Genomic DNA, 20748 nt, shown 5'->3' with positions numbered 1-20748 from the left:
TCCGTATCTGATCATTTGGGGGTACGTGGATATATATAGGAGGAAGGAGTACGTCGGTGGAGCAATAGGGGGGCCACGAGGGTGGAGGGCGCGCCTGGTGGGGGTGGGCGCGCCCCCTACCTCGTGGCCTCCTGTTTCCTTTCTTGACGCAGGGTCCAAGTCTCCCGGGTCTTGTTTGTTGAGAAAATCACGTTCCCAAAGGTTTCATTCCGTTTGGACTCCATTTGATATTCCTTTTCTTTGAAACCCTAAAACAGGCAAAAAATAGCGATTCTAGGCTGGGCCTCCGGTTAACAGGTTAGTCCCAAAAATAATATAAAGTGGATAATAAAGCCCAATAATGTCCAAAACAGTAGATAATATAGCATGGAGCAATCAAAAATTATAGATATGTTGGAGACGTATCAATCATCACTTCCTCATAGTTCGTAGGTTCGTCATGGTCAAAGACATGACTTCCAGAACAGGATTACCGTACCACTCTGGTTGACCTACGAGGTTCGGTAGTAACTTGATCAGAAGTTTCATGATCATCATCATTAGCTTCCTCACTTACTGGTGTAGGGATCACTGGAACTGATTTCAGTGATGAACTACTTTCCAATAAGGGAGAAGGTACAATTACCTCGTCACTCCTCCCACTCACTTCTTTCGAGAGAAACTCCTTCTCTAGAAAGGATCCATTCTTAGCAACGAATATCTTGCTTTCGGATCTGTGATAGAAGGTGTACCCAACAGTTTCCTTTGGGTATCCTATGAAGACACATTTCTCCGAGTTGGGTTCGAGCTTATCAGGTTGAAGCTTCTTCACATAAGCATCGCAGCCCCAAACTTTAAGAAACGACAACTTGGGTTTCTTGCCAAACCACAGTTCATAAGGTGTCATCTCAACGGATTTAGATGGTGCCCTATTTAACGTGAATGCAGCTGTCTTTAAAGCATAACCCCAAAACGATGGCAGTAAATCAGTGAGAGACATCATAGATCGCACCATATCTAATAAAGTGCGGTTACGATGTTCGGACACACCATTACGTTGTGGTGTTCCAGGTGGCGTGAGTTGCGAAACTATTCCACATTGTTTCAAATGAAGTCCAAACTCATAACTCAAATATTCACCTCCACGATCAGATCGCAGAAATTTGATTTTCTTGTTACGATGATTTTCCACTTCACTCTAAAATTCTTTGAACTTTTCAAATGTTTCATACTTATGTTTCATTAAGTAGATATACCCATATTTGCTCAAATCATTTGTGAAGGTGAGAAAATAACGATATCCACCGCGAGCTTCAATGTTCATTGGACCACATACATCAGTTTCTATGATTTCCAATAACTCTGTTGCTCGCTCCATTGTTCCGGAGAACAGAGTTTTAGTCATCTTGCCCGTGAGGCATGGTTCGCAAGTACCAAGTGATTTCAGAAGTCCACAAGAATGCAATTTCTTCATGCGCTTTACACCAATATGACCTAAACGGCAGTGCCACCAATAAGTTGCACTATCATTATCAACTCTGCATCTTTTGGCTTCAATACTATGAACATGTGTATCACTACTATCAAGATTTAGTAAAAATAGACCACTCATCAAGGGTGCATGACCATAAAAGATATTACTCATATAAATATAACAAACATTATTCTTTGATTTAAATGAATAAATGTCTCACATGAAACAAGATTCAGATATAATGTTCATGCTCAACGCTGGCACCAAATAACAATTATTTAGGTCTAAAACTAATCCTGAAGGTAGATGTAGAGGTAGCGTGCCGACGGCAATCACATCGACTTTGAACCATTTCCCACGCGCATCATTACCTCGTCCTTAGCCAATCTTCACTTAATCCGTAGCCCCTATTTCAAGTTGCAAATGTTAGCAACTGAACCAGTATCAAATACCCAGGCACTACTGCGAGCATTAGTAAGGTACACATTAATAACATGTATATCAAATATAACTTTCACTTTGCCATCCTTCTTCTCCGCCAAATACTTGGGGCAGTTCCGCTTCTAGTGACCAGTTCCTTTGCAATAGAAGCACTTAGTCTCAGGCTTAGGTCTAGACTTGGGTTTCTTCACTTGAGCAGCAACTGGCTTGCTGTTCTTGAAGTTACCCTTCTTCCTTTACCCTTTTTCTTGAAACTGGTGGTCTTGTTGACCATCAACACTTGATGCTCCTTCTTGATTTCTACCTCCGCAGCCTTTAGCATTGCGAAGAGCTCAGGAATCGTCTTATCCATCCCTTGCATATTATAGTTCATCACGAACCTCTTGTAGCTTGGTGGCAGTGATTGAAGAACTCTGTCAATGACACTATCATCAGGAAGATTAACTCCCAGTTGAGTCAAGTGGTTGTGATACCCAGACATTCTGAGTATATGTTCACTGACAGAACTATTATCCTCCATCTTGCAGTTGTAGAACTTATTGGAGACTTCATATCTCTCAATCCGGGCATTTGCTTGAAATATTAACTTCAACTCCTGGAACATCTCATATGCTCCATGACGTTCAAAATGTCGTTGAAGTCCCAGTTCTAAGCCGTAAAGCATGGCACACTGAACTATCGAGTAGTCATCAGCTTTGCTCTGCCAGGTGTTCACAACATCTGGCATTGCTCCTGCAGTGGGTTTTTCACCTAGCGGTGCTTCCAGGACGTAATTCTTCTATGCAACAATGAGGATAATCCTCAAGTTACGGACCCAGTCCGTGTAGTTTCTACCATCATCTTTCAACTTAGCTTTCTCTAGGAACGCATTAAAATTCAACGGAACAACAGCATGGGACATCTATCTACAACAAAATAGACATGCAAAATACTATCAGGTACTAAGTTCATGACAAATTAAAGTTCAATTAATCAAATTACTTAAGAACTCCCACTTAGATAGACATCTCTATAATCATCTAAGTGATCACGTGATCCATATCAACTAAACCATGTCCGATCATCACGTGAGACGGAGTAGTTTTCAATGGTGAACATCACTATGTTGATCATATCTACTATATGATTCATGCTCGACCTTTCGGTCTCAGTGTTCCGAGGCCATATCGGCATATGCTAGGCTCGTCAAGTTTAACCCGAGTACTCTGCGTGTGCAAAACTGGCTTGCACCCGTTGTATGTGAACATAGAGCTTATCACACCCGATCATCACGTGGTGTCTCGGCACGACGAACTTTCGCAACGGTGCATACTCAGGGAGAACACTTATACCTTGAAATTTAGTGAGAGATTATCTTATAATGCTACCGTCGAACTAAGCAAAATAAGATGCATAAAAGATAAACATCACATGCAATCAATATAAGTGATATGATATGGTCATCGTCATCTTGTGCCTTTGATCTCCATCTCCAAAGCACCATCATGATCGCCATCGTCACCGGCTTGACACCTTGATCCCCATCGAAGCATCGTTGTCGTCTCGCCAACTATTGTTTCTATGACTATCGCTACCGCTTAGTGATAAAGTAAAGCAATTACATGGTGATTGCATTTCATACAATAAAGCGACAACCATATGGTTCCTGCCAGTTGCCGATAACTGTGTTACAAAACATGATCATCTCATACAATAAAATATAGCATCATGTTTTGACCATATCACATCACAACATGCCCTGCAAAAATAAGTTAGACGTCCTCTACTTTGTTGTTGCAAGTTTTACGTGGCTGCTACGGGCTGAGCAAGAACCGTTCTTACCTACGCATCAAAAACCACAACACGGTACAATGATTGTTGTTTGATCTTCAGAAAGAACCATGTTCATTGAATCCGATTCAACTAAGGTTGGAGAAACTGACACCCACCAGCCACCCGTGTGCGAAGCACGTCGGTAGAACCAATCTCGCGTAAGCGTACGCATAATGTCGGTCTGGGCCGCTTCATCCAACAATACCACTGAATCAAGAATCAACTAGTGACGGCAAGCAATATGTATATACACACGCCCACAACTCCTTTGTGTTCTACTCATGCATATAACATCTACGCATAAACCTAGCTCGGATGCCACTGTTGGGGAACGCAATAATTTCAAAGAAATTCCTACGCACACGCAAGATCATGGTGATGCATAGTGATACGTCTCCAACGTATCAATAATTTTTGATTGTTCCATGCTATTATATTATCTGTTTTGGATGTTTTTGGGCTTTATTATACACTTTTATATTACTTTTGAGACTAACCTATTAACCGAAGGCCCAGCACAAACTGTTGTTTTCTTGCCTATTTCAGTGTTTCGAAGAAAAGGAATATCAAACAAAGTCCAAACGGAATGAAACCTTCGGGAGAGTTATTTTTGGAACAGAAGCAACCCAGGAGACTTGGAGTAGACTTCAGGGAAGCTTCGAGGTGGCCACAAGGCAGGCAGGCGCGCCCGCACCCTCGTGGGCCCCTCGTGGTTGCCCTGATCGACTTCTTTCACCTATATATATATCAGTATACCCTAAAAACATCGGGGAACAGAATAGATCGGGAATTCCGCCGCCGCAAACCTCTGTAGCCACCGAAAACTAATCTAGACCCCTTCCGGCACCCTGTCGGAGGAGGGAATCCCTCTCCGGTGGCCATCTTCATCATCCCAGCACTCTTAGTGACGAGGATGGAGTAGTTCTCCCTCGGGGATGAGGGTATGTACCAGTAGCTATGTGTTTGATCTCTCTCTTGTGTTCTTGATTCGGAACAATCTTGATGTATCGCGAGCTTTGCTATTATAGTTGGATCTTATGATGCTTCTCCCCCTCTACTCTCTTGTAATGGGTTGAGTTTTCCCTTTGAAGTTACCTTATCGGATTGAGTCTTTAAGGATTTGAGAACACTTGATGTATGTCTTGCATGTGTTTATCTATGGTGACAATGGGATATCACGTGATCTACTTGATGTATGTTTTGGTGATCAACTTGCGAGTTCCGTGACCTCGTGAACTTATGCATAGGGGTTGGCACACGTTTTTGCCTTGACTCTCCGGTAGAAACTTTGGGGCACTCTTTGAAGTTCTTTGTGTTGGTTGAATAGATGAATCTGAGATTGTGTGATGCATATCGTATAATTATACCCACGGATACTTGAGGTGACATTGGAGTATCTAGGTGACATTAAGGTTTTGGTTGATTTGTGTCTTAAGGTGTTATTCTAGTACGAACTCTAGGATAGATCAAACGGAAATAATAGCTTCGTGTTATTTTACTACGGACTCTTGAATAGATCGATCAGAAAGAATAACTTTGAGGTGGTTTCGTACCCTACCATAATCTCTTCGTTTGTTCTCCGCTATTAGTGACTTTGGAGTGAGCTTTGTTGCATGTTGATGGATAGTTATATGATCCAATTATGTTATTATTGTCGAGAGAACTTGCACTAGTGAAAGTATGAACCCTAGGCCTTGTTTCCTAGCATTGCAATACTGTTTATGCTCACTTTTATCACTTGCTACCTTGCTGTTTTTATATTTTCAGATTACAAACACCATTATCTTCTATCCATATTGCACTTGTATCACCATCTCTTCACCGAACTAGTGCACCTATACAATTTACCATTGTATTGGGTGTGTTGGGGACACAAGAGACTCTTTGTTATTTGGTTGTAGAGTTGTTTGAGAGAGACCATCTTCATCCTACGCCTCCCATGGATTGATAAGCCTTAGGTCATCCACTTGAGGGAATTTTTCTACTGTCCTACAAACCTCTGCACTTGGAGGCCCAACAACGTCTACAAGAAGAAGGTTGTGTAGTAGACATCACATAGCAACGAGAGGGGATAGTGTTGTCCACGTACCCTCGTAGACCATAAGCGGAAGCGTTATGACAACGCGGTTGATGTAGTCGTACGTCTTCACGATCGACTGATCCTAGTACCGAAGTTACGGCACCACCGCGATCTACACATGTTCGGCTCGGTGACGTCCCACGAACTCATGATCCAGCAGAGTGTTGAGGCAGAGTTTTGTCAGCACGACAGCATGATGACGGTGATGATGATGCTACCGGAACATGGATTCGTCTAAGCACCGCTACAATATGACCGAGGTGGATTATGGTGGAGGGGACACCGCACACGGCTAAGAGATTAATGATCAACTTGTGTGTCTATGGGGTGCCCCCTCCACCATATATAAAGGAGTGGAAGAGGGTGAGGGCCGGCCCTCCTATGGCGCGCCCCATGGGGAGTCCTACTCCCACCGGGAGTAGGATTCCCCCCTTCCCTAGTTGGACTAGGAGTGGAAGGAAGGGAGGGAGAGGGGAAGGAAAGGGGGCCGCCCCCCACCCAATTCGGATTGGGCTTGAGGGGAGGGGCCGCCCCCTTCTAGGCATTCCTCTCTTCTCTCCCACTATGGCCCAATAAGGCCCATATACCTCTCGGGGGGTTCCGGTAACCTCCCGGTGCTTCGGTATATGCCCGAACTCACCCGGATCATTCCGACATCCAAATATAGTCATCCAATATATCGATCTTTATGTCTCGACCATTTCGAGACTCCTCGTCATGTCCATGATCATATCCGGAACTCCGAATTACCTTCGGTACATCAAAACACATAAACTCATAATACTGATTGTCACCGAACGTTAAGTGTGCGGACCCTACGGGTTCGAGAACTATGTAGACATGACCGAGACACGTCTCCGGTCAATAACCAATAGTGGAACCTGGATGCTCATATTGGTTCCTACATATTCTATGAAGATCTTTATGGGTCAAACCGAATAACAACATACGTTGTTCCCTTTGTCATCGGTATGTTACTTGCCCGAGATTCGATCGTCGGTATCTCAATACCTAGTTCAATCTCGTTACTGCCAAGTCTCTTTACTCATTTAGTAATGCTACGTCCCGTAACTAACTCATTAGTTACATTGCTTGCAAGGCTTATATTGATGTGCATTACCGAGAGGGCCCAGAGATACCTCTCCGACAATTGGAGTGACAAATCCTAATCTCTATGTATGCCAACTCAACAAACACCATCGGAGACACCTGTAGAACACCTTTATAATCACCCAGTTATGTTGTCACGTTTGGTAGCACACAAAGTGTTCCTCTGGTATTCAGGAGTTGCATGATCTCATAGTCATAGGAACATGTATAAGTTATGGAGAAAACAATAGCAACAAACTAAACGATCATCGTGCTAAGCTAACGGATGGGTCAAGTCAATCACATCATTCTCTAATGATGTGATCCCGTTAATCAAATGACAACTCATGTCTATGGTTAGGAAACATAACCATCATTGATTCAACGAGCTAGTCAAGTAAAGGCAAACTAGTTACACTCTGTTTGTCTATGTATTCACACATGTACTAAGTTTCCGGTTAATACAATTCTAGCATGAATAAAACATTTATCATGATATAAAGAAATATAAACAATAACTTTATTATTGCCTTCAAATAGTTATTCAAATTACTTATTGCGGGTGGCGTTTGGTAATCCTGCTGCACAATAAATACCTTGGCCAAAAGGTTGTGTCTTAGGTAGTTTGGAAACAAGGAGATTCACACTATTAGACAGGTCTAATGGCGGAAAATAAACACCTTTTCAGCTTTGGATCGTTCGCGATAAGGGACGTCATACGTTTCTTGAGTTGGGCAATGCCACTCTCCGCAAACAATATCCAGCCTTGTACCGCATTGTATGTGGTAAGAACGATACCTTTGCACATATGCTCAGCTCATCCTGTTCGGATATTTATTTCAGCCAGGTTAGAAGACATGCTGTTGCGTGCTTATTCTGCGGCATGCAACTGGCCCCTCACCTCATCCGACAAAAAACAAAAAAGGTCATGTCGCAACCAAGTTAGAACACATGTATATAGTTGCGACCATGTTGGAAGACATGCAATTGCATGACTAAATTTAAGCATGCTAGTGCCCCCATGTCTCTTGTCGTCGCCCCTTTGACAAAACAATGAAAGCCGCTTACATATTGCAACCAAGTTAGAAGACATGCAGTCGTGTGCCTAGCATGGGACATGCAACTGGCCCCTCTCCTCATCCAACCAAAAAAAGTCGAGTTGCGACCATGTTGGAAGACACATAGTTGCGACCATGTTGGAAGACATGCAACTGGCCCCTCTCCTTGCCCGACAGAAGAAAACGTTGAGTTGCAACCAAAGTAGAAGACATGCAGTTGCATGACTACATTTGAGCATGCAAGTGCCCCCCCTCTCTTGATGCCGCCCCTCTGACAAACAAAGGCCCCAATTGCAACCAAGTTAGAAGATATGCAGTTGCGTGCCTAGCGTAGGACATGCAAACTGGTCCCTCTCGTCGTCCGACAAAAAACAAAAGAGGGGTTGCAACCAAGTTTGAAGACATACAGTTGTGGCCATGTTGGAAGACATGCAATGCATGACTATAATTACCCCTCCCCCCCATCCCGCCGCCACCTCCGACAAAACAAAGGCACTTACAAAAATGCAACCATGTTAGAAAAGACATGTAGTTGCATGACTATTTTGCGACACGCAACTGGACCCTCACCTCGTCCGGTGAAAAAACAAAAAAGGTTGAGTTGCAGCCAACTTATAAGACATGCAGTTGTGTGCCTAGTGTGGACCATGCAACTGGGCCTCTCTCTCTCCCTCCCTCTCTCTCTCTCTCTCTGAGAAAACAAAGGTCCCGAGTTGCGACCAAGTTAGAAGACATGTAGTTGCATGCCTAATGTGGGACATGCAACTGGCGCCTCTCCCCGTACAAAAAAATTGAAATCGGGTTGCAACCAAGCTATAGAACATGCAGTTGCGACCAAGGTAGAAGAGACGCAGTTGCATGCATAGTGTGGGACATGCAACTGGGCCCCATATCTCTCGACGTCGTCCCTCCGACAAAACAAATCCCCCTCGGTTGTGACCAAGTTAGAAGACATGCAGTTGTGTGCCTTGTGTGGGACATGCAACGGGTGCCTATCCCCGTACAAAAGAATGGAAGTCGAGTTGCAAGCAAGTTATAAGACATGCAATTGCGACTATGCTCGAAGACATGCAGTTGCGTGCCTGGTGTGGGGGCATGCAACTGGCCCCCTCTTCTCTCGTCGATGCTCTCGCTGACAAAACAAAGGTCCCCAGTTGCAACGACATTAGAAGACATGTTGTTCCATGCCTAGTGTGGGACATGCAACTAACGCCTCTCCCTGTACAACAAAATTGGAAGTCGGCTTGCAACCAAGTTAAGAGACATGCAGTTGCGATCAAGCTAGAAGACATGTAGTTGCATGCCTAGTGAAAAGAAAATGCAAAAATCATGCTTAAAATATAAGGAAAAAAGATACTCCCGCTACAAATGAATATAAAACATGTCAGGTCACTATTTTATTTATTTAAAAAATCAAAATAAAAAAATCTATATTACACTCGGTCACGACTCCTTAATTCATGGCTAACTTGGTGTGCATGAGAGGACTTGAACTCTTAATTTAATTTAAATAACCAAATGAAAAAAATGAAATACCCAAAACTGGAAAATTAAACATTTTCATTTTTTGAAAAAAAATGAAGGTCATATGACAAAAAACTCTTAAAATATTATTTTGTTGGCCCCGGCAAAAAAGGACCAGTTGCAACCATGTCGGAAGACATGCATTTGCACTTGGGGGGTGACACTTGCAGGTGCATGCATAGTGTATAAACACGCAACTGCTCTCTGCCTCTCTGACCGAATCTCCGTGAAAACAAAGTTCAGTTGGAGTAGGGGACAATACTTACAGTTGCATGCCTAGTTTACACATGCAACTACTCCCCTCTCCATGCCACCATTTCGACAAAAATAAAGTTCAGTTGCAAAGACATGCAATTGTAGTTGGGGGTGACACTTGCAGTTGCATGCCTAGCGTATACATGCAATTGCCCCATGCTCTTCCGTCGCCCCTCCAACAAAAGAAAGTCTAGTTGCATCATACTGGAAGACACGCAGTTGTAGTTAGGGGTGATGCTTGAAGTTGCAAGCCTAGTGTACACATGATATTTTACTCGCTCTCCTAATGCCCTACGACAAAACAAAAGTCCAGTTGCAACCATGTTGGAAGATATGCAGTTGCAGCCGGGGGCAACACTTGCAGTTGCATGCCTAGTGTATGCATGCAGCTGCCCCCGCCTCTGCCGCCGCCCTTCCAACAAAACAAAGCCCGGTTGCATCGTGTTTGGAGACATGCGACTGCAGTCGATGGCGACGTTTGTAGTTCCAAGAGCCTAGTGGTACACATGCAATTGTCCCTTCCTAAGAAAGCATCACAGAGTTGTAGTCGACTTGAAGACATGCAATTGCAACTAGGGGCAATAAGTGCAGTTACAGGCTTAATGACAGACTTGCAACTAGCCCTCCCGGCAAAAATACCACAGAGTTACAGTCGCGTTGAAGATATGTAGTTGCAGTTGGGGAAGACACTTGCAGCTAAATGCCTAGTAGGAGACATGTACTGCCCCCTTACCCGACAAAATCATCACAGAGTTGCAGTCGAATTAAAGACATGCAGTTGCAATTGGGAACGACACTTGCAGTTGCATGCCTAGTGACAAACATGCAATTGTTCCTCCCGAGAAAACACTACAGAGTTGCAGTCCCATTGAAGAAATGTAGTTGCAGTCGGGGTGACACTTGAAGTTACGTATTGGTGGCGGGCATGCAACTACCCCTCCCCTGACAAAACACCACCAACTTGCAGTCGCATCGAAGACATGCAGTTGTAGTCGGGGGTGACACTTGTAGTTGCATGTTGGTGGCAGACATGCAACTGTGGCCCTCCTAGACAAACATCACTAAGTTGAAGTTGTGTCAAAGACATGCAATTATAGTCGGAGGCGACACTTGCAGTTGCATGTTGGTGGCAGACATGCAACTGCCCCCTCCCTCGACACAGACCACCAAGTTGCAGTCTCATTGAAGACATGCAGTTGCAGCCAGGGTCAACACTTGCAGTTGTGTGTTGGTGGCAGACATGCAACTACTTCCTCCCCCTGACAAAACACCACCAAAGTTGCAATCATGTTGACGACATGAAGTTGCAGTAGTTAGTGACACTTGCAGTTGCATGCATAGTGATAGACATGCAATTGCCCACACTTGCCGTCATTTTTTTGCAGGGAGCCCACACTTGCAATCTTTAATTGCAGGGAGACCACACTTGCCATTGTCGTGTAAAATAAATAAAAAATTAAAATGAGACATACCTTACACATAAGAGGCACATGTGGACCGTGTGCAGATGGCACATGTGTGCATAGCAAATAAAAAAACAATATAAGAAAAAGATAAAAACTAGATATGTGCAACTATATTGAAAAATTAGTTATATTGAATAATTTTTGGAAATAGAGTTTCAAGCAGCCGATGAACACCAACGAGTGTGCAACCATATTTACGCGCAAGAGAAATTACATAAAATATTCATGTTACATTAAAAGGTTTTCTATTCGTTATAAAAATTTTAATTTTAGAAGAACAAAATTATTTATATGAAAAAAATTATAATTTTTTTTAATTATTCATGTATTCACAAAAAAACTTTAGAAAATAAAAGGTGGGAAAAAATAAAAATGAAAAACATGACAATGCTGGACAAGAGAAAAAAATCACGTTCACAACCAGCGCCCACTGCACCACAACAAAAGCAAAATTAAAATGAAAAAAATAAGAACAAGTCACATGAAATGCATAGAAAAAGCCCCCCACACCTCCTCGTCCATCGTGCAAAACCCCTGCTCCCCGAACAAAAAAAAGTCCAAACAACCAAAAAAACACATAAAAATGATAACCGGGTTGGGCATGCATTAACAGGCCTAAACAAGACAAACCCACTCCAGCACGAATCTTGAAGCAAAGTAATGATCTGATGGTTGACGCATCGACTAAGACTTCGCGAAGTCTCAGTGGACCGAGATTTAGCAGCACAGATGAATGAAACAAAGTAACTATGATGAAAAAGAATAGGCAACATACAAATAAACAAATAAAACAATAAATCCATATGGAAAAGACATCAACAAGTGAGAGTAAAAATCGGTCGACATGTCTGTTCTATAAAATTTTAGATGTTCAACATTTCGAAAATAAGAAAAAAAAGCAAGTAAAAATATCATAATAAAAAGGAAATGACAAATAGATAAATGAAAATAGAAAAGGGAAAAAGAAGGGACAAGGTACACGTGTATTTATTGTACACACAAGCCCAACAAAGAAGTAGAAGAAAGGAAAATACAAACGAAATCACTAATTAAGGAGTACTCATTGCAAAGAACACTTCACTTTTCAGGCCGCGACAAGTGGCGCACATGCAGCGCGCCACTTGTCGCAACCTGTGAGTTTTCCCTTTTTTCGTAGATCCGTTTATTCAAAATGTTTTATCTCTTAAACCGTGCGTTTAAATCTCGAACTGTTTTCATCATTAGATTCCTCGCGTTGAGATCTTCAAAATTAGATCCCATGTTGATAGGTTTTGACGAACTTTTTTTTCATCAAAAAAATCAGACAAAAAGAACCAGGCGAAAAAACCGAATCGGGAGCGCGGTTTTTTTATTTCTGAAAGAGGCACGCCTGTGCCTCTCGCAAAATCACAACCATGCCTCTCGTGAAAGCAAAACCGTTACTCTCGTGAAAGGAAAAAACAGAAAACACATTTTTTTTCGTTTTCGAGAGGCACGGCCGTGACTCTCGCGAAGGCACAACCGTGCCTCTCACTAAACAAAACCGTGACTCTCGCGAAAGAAAAAAAACAGAAAACATGTATTTTTTCCCTTTCCTAGGGGCATGGCCGTGACTTTCGCGAAAGCACAACCGTGCCTCTCGCGGAAGCACAACTATGACTCTCACGAAAGAAAAAAAAACAAAAAACGCGTTTTGTTTTTCCCTTTCCTAGAGGCACGGTCGTGACTTTCACGAAAGCACAACTGTGCCTCTCACGGAAGCAAAACCGTGACTCTCACGAAAGAAAAAAAAACAGAAAACGCATTTTGTTTTTCCCTTTTCTGAGAGGCACGGCCGTGACTCTCGCAAAAGCACAACCGTGCCTCCCGTGAAAGCAAAACCGTGACTCGCAAAAGAAAAAAAACAGAAAACGTGTTTTTTTTTGTTTCCGAAAGGCACGGCCGTGACTCTCACTAAAGCACAACCGTGCCTCTCGCGGAAGAAAAACCGTGACTTTCGCGAAAGGAAAATAAAAGAAAACGCATTTTTTCGCGCAAAAAAGTTTTTGTTGATTGAAAAGCTAAGAAAGACTGGGGGAAACCAAAACGTCGAAAAAAATCTGAAAAAAAATTGTTTAAAAAGCCGAAAACACATGCGAAAAAATAAGAAAAAATTCGAAGGGAGCGTCCAAAGCGCGACACGTGGCGAATGGCTGAGAGCGCGCCAAGTGACGCTGATCGTTACGAGGATCCCGATGGAGCACTCGTTAACTAGTTGCTCCCAAATACAAAATATTTGCATGGGAGATCTATGAGAAAATAAAAAGCAAAAAAAAAAAAAACTGAAAAGGACCGCAAGCCACAAACCAAGCAAGGCCACATCTCCGTAGCTGCTCACTGCAGATTTACCCGCTGGGACAAAGCCCATTACACTTTGAACGAGGGAATACTTTAGGGAGCGACAAAACACAGATCAATATAATCGTACACCTAATCTCGTCGACTGAGACATGGCTATTTCTCTGGGTCAGAAAATCAATTGACCACAAAACTAAAATTCAGCTGACTGAAATCTAAACCGGTGGCCTCATTCTCTCGACACGATCTCGTAAAAGAACTCACGAAATAGGTCTATGTTGCATGTTCACATACACATCACAGTACACAGAACTACACAACCCACAAGCGGCAGGGGCACTAACACCCAACTAAATCTGCTAGCTATCCAGCTCAAGGAACGTACATCACCATTACACAGCACAGTGGAACCACCTTAGCCCACACATGAAACTCAACAAGAACATACTACAATATACAGTGGAGCCATCATCGACCAGCGTACGACGACGACGGCTTACTTCTTCTTCTGCAGGCTGATCGATTGCTTAGCCACAGCGTGCGCCGCCGAGCTCGCCAGGGACGACTTCTTGATGTGCCCCTTTGGGTCGAGCGCTTTCCGGATCTTGAAGACGGCCCACGCGACCCCAAGAGCGTTTCCGGTGGCGTGGAGGTAGTCCTGTGTGATCTCTCCTGCCTGATCACCGTACCTGCAAAATAGAGGGAGATGATATCAACGATCCTATCAACAAATGATCACTGGGCCAAAGATTTTGCTGAACCAAGAACATTTGGAATTCTGAATGAAGCATAGATGCAACGCGGTGCATGTACATTACCTGTGCGTTACAACTGAAGTAGTGACAACTGACGATGTTTTCATCACGTTCTTTCCAGACACCTCAACAGCGTCCCAAACTTTACCTGAACCATCGAGTAAGTAAAGAGTCAACAAATAATAATATGTGATGCAGCAACTGTTTGCACATATCAAATCTAAAGAGGTGGCATGCTATAAAATCTTATTGCAGCCAACATCAGGGCCCTTGCATCCAATACAGTATTCGGGCAAGCCAACCGGCAAACCACTGTTTTGGGCTCTTGAACTTATACAAATAGAATTCTGACCACATATTAGCAGCTCTTATAGCTGTTTTAGAGTTCAGTTAAGGCATGTTAACCCAGTGCACTCTACAATAGTACACTAAATACCTGGGATTTGCTTGGGAGGCCCAATATAGAGCATAAATAAAATCCAAATCATAATATGATTTCATCCTATCTGGTGCTTTGGTGATGTGACCATTAATCCCATGCATATTTAGATCAACAAATTCAATTTTTATTCGGAACAGAATCACGGACTACCTAGACTTCTAACTTAAAAGTTCAGAAACAACAGAATACCTAGCATTCTACTAGCTGCCTTTATATTCAATCATTTCACAAGGATACAGATAAAAATGGTTAAACTTCATATTTTGCCAAGCAAATGTAACATGCGCAGCTAGTGGCAAACGCTTACCAAATCCGTCCAGCGAAGCAAGAATAACTTCGCCAGGCATTAACTTGAAGAACTTCTGTGCGGGTTTGGAGTTGACTACAGTGCTGGTAACAAATCCCGAGACCTTGAGAACACCTGAGAGAATTGAATTTGCTACCTTGTTCGACATTTTAGTGACCCTTCTGGCCCTGCAGAAGACAGAAGAGAAATGCATAAATTGATTACCTTAAATATAGAGCAGATCTATATATACCCTATTTATTGCACATCTAAGTGCCTCAATCAAACATAAAAGGAAAAGAAAAAGAGAAAGGGAAAGACAATGTTCGCACGAATCTCTACGTAAAATCAATGACATAGGACTTAGATGTGCAATACTTAGGGCACATCTAAATGTGTTTTAGCAAAACTGTAAATATTTCTATAAACATGATAACAATTAGTCAATAAACAACCTAAAGGGAAATGAAATTATCTCAGAATAAGAGAGATTAGGATAGCGACCCATACAGTCAAAACAAAATAACTTCTACCTATGCTGCTATGCATATTTCCATTAAGAAATAGTGCTAGTACTATACTGAGTAGCTTGCCAGTTCAGCTAAGGCATGCATTGATAAGGATCCGGATCAAGTTGAAAACATCTCACACTAAATGCACACATGTCGGCACCATAATGGTATCTTTAAATTTATAGCATCATAATGCACACATGTCGGCATGGCAAAGATATCACTCGTCGTTATCAAGATATGCCAGGTGTCTTCCAGGATAGGAAGCAAATAATGGACACTGGTGGCATTGGCTAAGTTAATGGTCAATTTTTTCATAATAAAGATGTGTCGTCCTCTTAATGGGGGTTACATCTGGGTGAGACATTTTGTTTGCACAACCAAAAAAGGGTTTGTCTTCTTGTCCATGTCCTTTTTTAGACACAGAAGAGAACATGAAGAAGACCCTACTGGAGTATCTGACAAACAAAAGACCCTGCTCTGTTGAATAGAGCTACAATAGAACTTCATAATTTTTGCTAGTAATAATAAAAACAATGTAACGCATAATCAATACTTATTTTCTGTTCAATAAGTGCAATGCAATGGAGGACTAGTAAGAACCCTGACTATTCTGGACATGACATGTAACGAAGCTATAACTGATTATCCAAATCCTGATCTTAGACGATCCAAGTAATGGCAAAAGGTGAGTCATCTCATTCATTAAATTTTAGTTCATCCAATGCTGCAGCTTAACAGGAGCAGTAGAAATGTAAATTTAGCGTATCATTTAGTTCGTCAAATGCCAGATTAAGAAAGTGCATCTAAGCTACTCCAATGTGAGCTGCTCTGCAATATATAGAGAGAATAGTAAGTTTCTTCATCCATACCTCTTCATCCTCTTGAGGGAGCTCGGCTTCACCTGCGTATGCTTGCCGTTCGCCCCCGCGCCCTTCTTCAACACCGCCTCCCCGCATTTGAGGCCCGTAGCTGTGATGTCCCCGCACCAGATGATGCCCCTTACCAGCTGCCCGGAGCCCTTGGCGATAAGCCTCGCCACCGACGAGCTGTAGTCGTCCACGTTGGGCGCGATTGTCGTCCAGAACGCCGCGGACTGCTCCTCAATCTCCTCCTTCTTGTCCCCGGCAGCCTCCTCCGGCGTGATCTCCGACACCGCCCTAGTGTCCATGACCTCCGACTTGCCGCCGGCCTCCTCGTCGACCTGCTTGACGGAGAAGGTTGTGTACTCCTTGAGGACCCTGTCCAGCTCCTCCAGCACCTGCTCCTGCCCTTTCCCGGCGACGGTGAGCCCGTAGCTCAGCGCCGCCTCCCGGTCCGCGTCCGTCTCCGCCTCGGCGTCCTCCTTGTCGTCAGGGTGGTCCGAGTGCGGGACGTGGAGCGAGAAGAAGTAGTGGCCGGCGTCGAGCTTGACGACGGCGACGTCGCCGGCGAGCGGCCACTGCACGGGCTCCTGCGCGTCGCTGGAGCGGCCGCTGCTGAGGAAGCCGAAGACGCCGCGTCGCTTGTGGGCCTTGTCCGGGGTGAGGCGCGCGAGGACGGCGACGCAGTGGTCGCCCTGGCGGAGGCGCACGATGGAGAGCGTGCCGGCGCCGAGGTCGAGGCTGCGGTCCGGGTCGACGAGGTGGAGCTGCGCGCCCGGCACGTCGACGAGGGTCTCCTCCACCGTGGGCGGGGCCGGCGCGGCGTCCTCGGCCGCGTCGGCTGGGAAGAGGTTCTCGGCCATCTCGTGCGGGTCCATGGTGGGGTAGAGCGACTCGCCGCCGGTGCTGCTGGCGGCGGCGGGATTGTACTGGAAGGCGGTGTTGTGGTCGGGGTGGGACTGGGGTACCTCCGGGTACATGCTCTGCTGCTTGGAGGCGGAGGCCATGGCGGATTCGCTGGTCGGCTGCTGCGTCGTGTCACACACAGTTCGCCGGATCGAGAGGGGAACGTGGTGGGGATGAAACGGGCGCAGGGGATTTTAATACTACGCGAGGGGTGGAACCGGCGAGGGCGACGGTTCATTCGCGGTGGCGCCCAGGTGCGTGGGGATTTCCTGCGCCCGTGACGGCGACGCGGAGCTGGTCGGCAGCGTGTCAGCCTGTCAGGGACGAGACGGCCGTGCTTCCGCGGCGGCACACAGGTGGGCACAGAGATGGCGGTGGCAAAGGGGGATCCCGATAGACGAGAAGACTTTGGAAGAAAGGAACCGGAAGGCAAGGGAGGAGGACGCGTAGACACCGTCGGGAACAGCTCACCGGCCACGGAGGCGCCGGCAAAAGAATATGGCTTTGGGAAGGCCAACACGAACTGGCGCGCTCCAGAGTTCACGTGTGTGCAGCTTCTCGGTACCTGGCGGTCCGCCGTTGCACAACTTCGGAGCGACGATCGACGGTGGTAGTACGTTGGCTTCCGTTCACCGCGTCGCCGACGGCAGACGGTAGTCAACATGTTTTCTGTTTCCGCCGACGTGCACGGGCGGGCCGGCGGGACAGCGCGGCGGAGCGGTGGGCATCAAATCTATCATCGGGCTTCCACATTTGTCTGCGCATTTTCTTCATCTTTACGAACGTCGTTGGTTGTCCGCGTGGTTTTTCACACTTTGCATATTGGTCCCAGCTGGCCTGACTGTGAAGAAATAGGGGGAAAAAACTATGATTTGCACATCGTTTGGCTGTGTGCATTAGAGCAACTCCAACCGACGCGACTCCCCCGACGTGCCGTTGGCACACTGACAGATGGCCCCGGGCCCTGTCAGTGGCCCCACGTCAAGGGTGCAGTACGTCAGATGATCCTGGTCCAATTCCAACGCGCCGATCCAAACGAATTTACGGTTTGTTCGCTTTTCGTCCGTTTGGGTCGGCTAAGCAGACGGGTGCGCCTGCTTTTTCATATGGGTCGGCTTGAGCGCCTAACAAAAGGCGGATCCAAATTTACGTGCATATAATAGAAAAACAAAATGAACCACGCATGGCAAATATAACAAAAATAGGAACTTAATTTACAATAAATGTCCGGTCATCCGCGACCAAAGTCCACTTAAACTTAATTAAACATTCATAAAAACAAAAACTAAAAGTTGGTGTCCGCACGTAGTCCTAGGCGTCGGCCTTACCCTTGCCATCGTCATCGTCGCCGGCAAGGTCAATGAAGACGGGAGGCGGCCTAGTCCAACCGAAGGCGGCTTGATAGGCCGCCAGGGCTGCCTCCTCCAACGCCTGCTGCGGCGGAGGCAATGTCGCGACGCGGGCGCGCTCCTCCTCTTCCTCCCGCTCCCTCTGCATGCGCTGCTCGGCGTCTGCGCGCTTGTTCGCCAGCCGACCCTGCCGCCAATGTTCGGGGTACATGGCCTCCTACGCCGGCGTGGCACCAAGCCAAACCGGGGGGAGGGGGGTGCTGACGAACTCATGCACCTGGCCGGTCCAGACGTACCTCTTGGCCGTCTTGGGCGCAGGTGTCATTGGGGTTAGCCACGGCGGCGACGGCGGCAGCACACAATCGCCTGTTGTCGGTGAGAACGACACATATGGGATCACTGGGATCCTTTCTACGGTCGGCGGGCGCGGGGTCGTGAGAAGAGCAGGTTTAGGAGCTAGCACACGGGTCGTTTACCCAGGTTCGGACCGCGAGAATGCGTAAAACCCTAGTCCTGCTTTGGTGGATGTATTGAGTGTTCTTGAGCTTTCTAAACTAGCTACGGTGGCTGTGCTGTCTCAAAAAGCCGAATCCCTCTTCTAGTCGCCTCGGGCCTCCTTTTATAGGAAAAAGGGGCTGCCACAGTGGCACACAGGAGGTGAAAAGGCCTACAGTGCTGTAACACCCTCGATGCGACTATAGCTCCCACGTGTCGAGGCACGACTTAGAGACATAATCGCATTGAAGACATATGTCGCAAGTTAGGCAATCTTCACAAACATCCCATGTAATGTAATAACAAAAGGGGAGATAACTTAGTTGGCTTACACTCGCCACGTCAATCAAGTACATAAATTAACATTACATCATCCAAACACTCATGGCCCGACTACGGCGCCAAAATAAAAGAGAACCCAACATGCGACACGGTCCCAATCACCCCCAACTGGGCACCACTACTGATCATCGGGAAAGGAAACATAGTATCGTTGAGAGTCTTCGTCGAACTCCCACTTGAGCTCATACGCGTCTCCTGAAGCGGAATCATCGGGCCCTGCATCTGGTGTAATAGTAATCTGTGAGCCACAGGGACTCAGCAATCTCGCACCCTCGCAATCAAGACTATTTGAGCTTAAGGGTATGGTAAGGTAAAATATAAGTGGAGCTGCAACAAGCGACTAGCATATATGGTGGCTAACTTATTCGCAAAAGAGAGCGAGAAGAGGAGGCAAAGCACGAGCGAGAAACTAGAGAGCAACCTGCACAAACATTACTCCAACACCGTGTCCACTTCCCGGACTCCGCCGAGAAGAGGCCATCACGGTAACACACTCGGTTGATTCATTTTAATTAATTATGGTTCAAGTTATCTACAACCGGACATTAACAAATTCCTATCTGCCCATAACCGCGGGCACGGCTTTCGAAAGTTCAATCCCTGCAGGGGAGCCCCAACTTAGCCCATGACAAGCTCTCACGGTCAACGAAGGAATAGACCTCCTCCCAAGACGTTCCGATCAGACTCGGTATCTCGGTAACTCAAGACACTTCGACAGGTTAAAACAAGACCAGCAACACCGCCCGAATGTGCCGACAAATCCCGATAGGAGCTGCACATATCTCTTTCTCAGGGCACACTCGGATGAGCAAGACGTCGGGTAGGCCAGCCCAAAGTTGCCCCTCGTAGCCCTGGACATCGCTCGGTTGTACCAACACTCAGAGGAGCACTGCCCGGGGGGGGGGGTACAATAAGATGACCCTTGAGTCTGCAGAACCCAAGGGAAAGAAAAGGCTAGGTGGCGAATGGTAAGACCAATGTTGGGCATTGCTGGAAAAGCTTTAATCAAGGCGAAATATCAAGGGGTTCCAATTATAACCCAACCGCGTAAGGAACGCAACAATCCGGGAACATAACACCGATATGACGGAAACTAGGGCGGCAAGAGTGGAACAAAACACTAGGCGAGAGGCCGAGCCTTCCACCCTTTACCAAGTATATAGAAGCATTAAGATAACATAGCAATATAATGATATCCCAACAAGTAAATAAATGTTCCAACAAGGAACGGCCTCCAATCTTCACCTGCAACTAGCAACGCTATAAGAGGGCCTGAGCAAAGCTGTAACATAGCCAATCAACGG

General features: G+C 45.6%; 1 protein-coding gene across 1 annotated transcript; it reads right to left on the bottom strand.

Moving 5' to 3' along the window:
• Positions 1 to 13745: 13745 nt before the first annotated feature.
• On the bottom strand, positions 13746 to 17467 carry LOC123085200 (protein EARLY-RESPONSIVE TO DEHYDRATION 7, chloroplastic). Its single transcript, XM_044506807.1, has 4 exons — positions 16362 to 17467; positions 14999 to 15165; positions 14313 to 14397; positions 13746 to 14183 (listed from the first exon to the last, which is right to left on the bottom strand). The coding sequence occupies exons 1-4, from the start codon at positions 17357 to 17359 to the stop codon at positions 13991 to 13993; spliced, it is 1443 nt and encodes a 480-aa protein (XP_044362742.1). The 5' UTR covers positions 17360 to 17467; the 3' UTR covers positions 13746 to 13990.
• Positions 17468 to 20748: the final 3281 nt, after the last annotated feature.

The sequence above is a fragment of the Triticum aestivum genome, chromosome 4A, assembly GCF_018294505.1.
Source record: "Triticum aestivum cultivar Chinese Spring chromosome 4A, IWGSC CS RefSeq v2.1, whole genome shotgun sequence".
Classification (NCBI taxonomy): domain Eukaryota; kingdom Viridiplantae; phylum Streptophyta; class Magnoliopsida; order Poales; family Poaceae; genus Triticum; species Triticum aestivum.
Note: the sequence above shows the minus strand (reverse complement) of the source record. Positions and strands in the feature narration are given on the sequence as shown.

Bases quoted from the DNA above. Each gene is read 5' to 3' on its own strand.
- LOC123085200 (XM_044506807.1), bottom strand. From the start codon at position 17,359: ATGGCCTCCGCCTCCAAGCAGCAGAGCATGTACCCGGAGGTACCCCAG. The intron at 14,398-14,998 runs GTAAGCGTTTGC...TCGATGGTTCAG, and splicing joins TGCTTCGCTGGACGGATTTG to GTAAAGTTTGGGACGCTGTT. The intron at 14,184-14,312 runs GTAATGTACATG...TCTATTTTGCAG, and splicing joins ACTTCAGTTGTAACGCACAG to GTACGGTGATCAGGCAGGAG.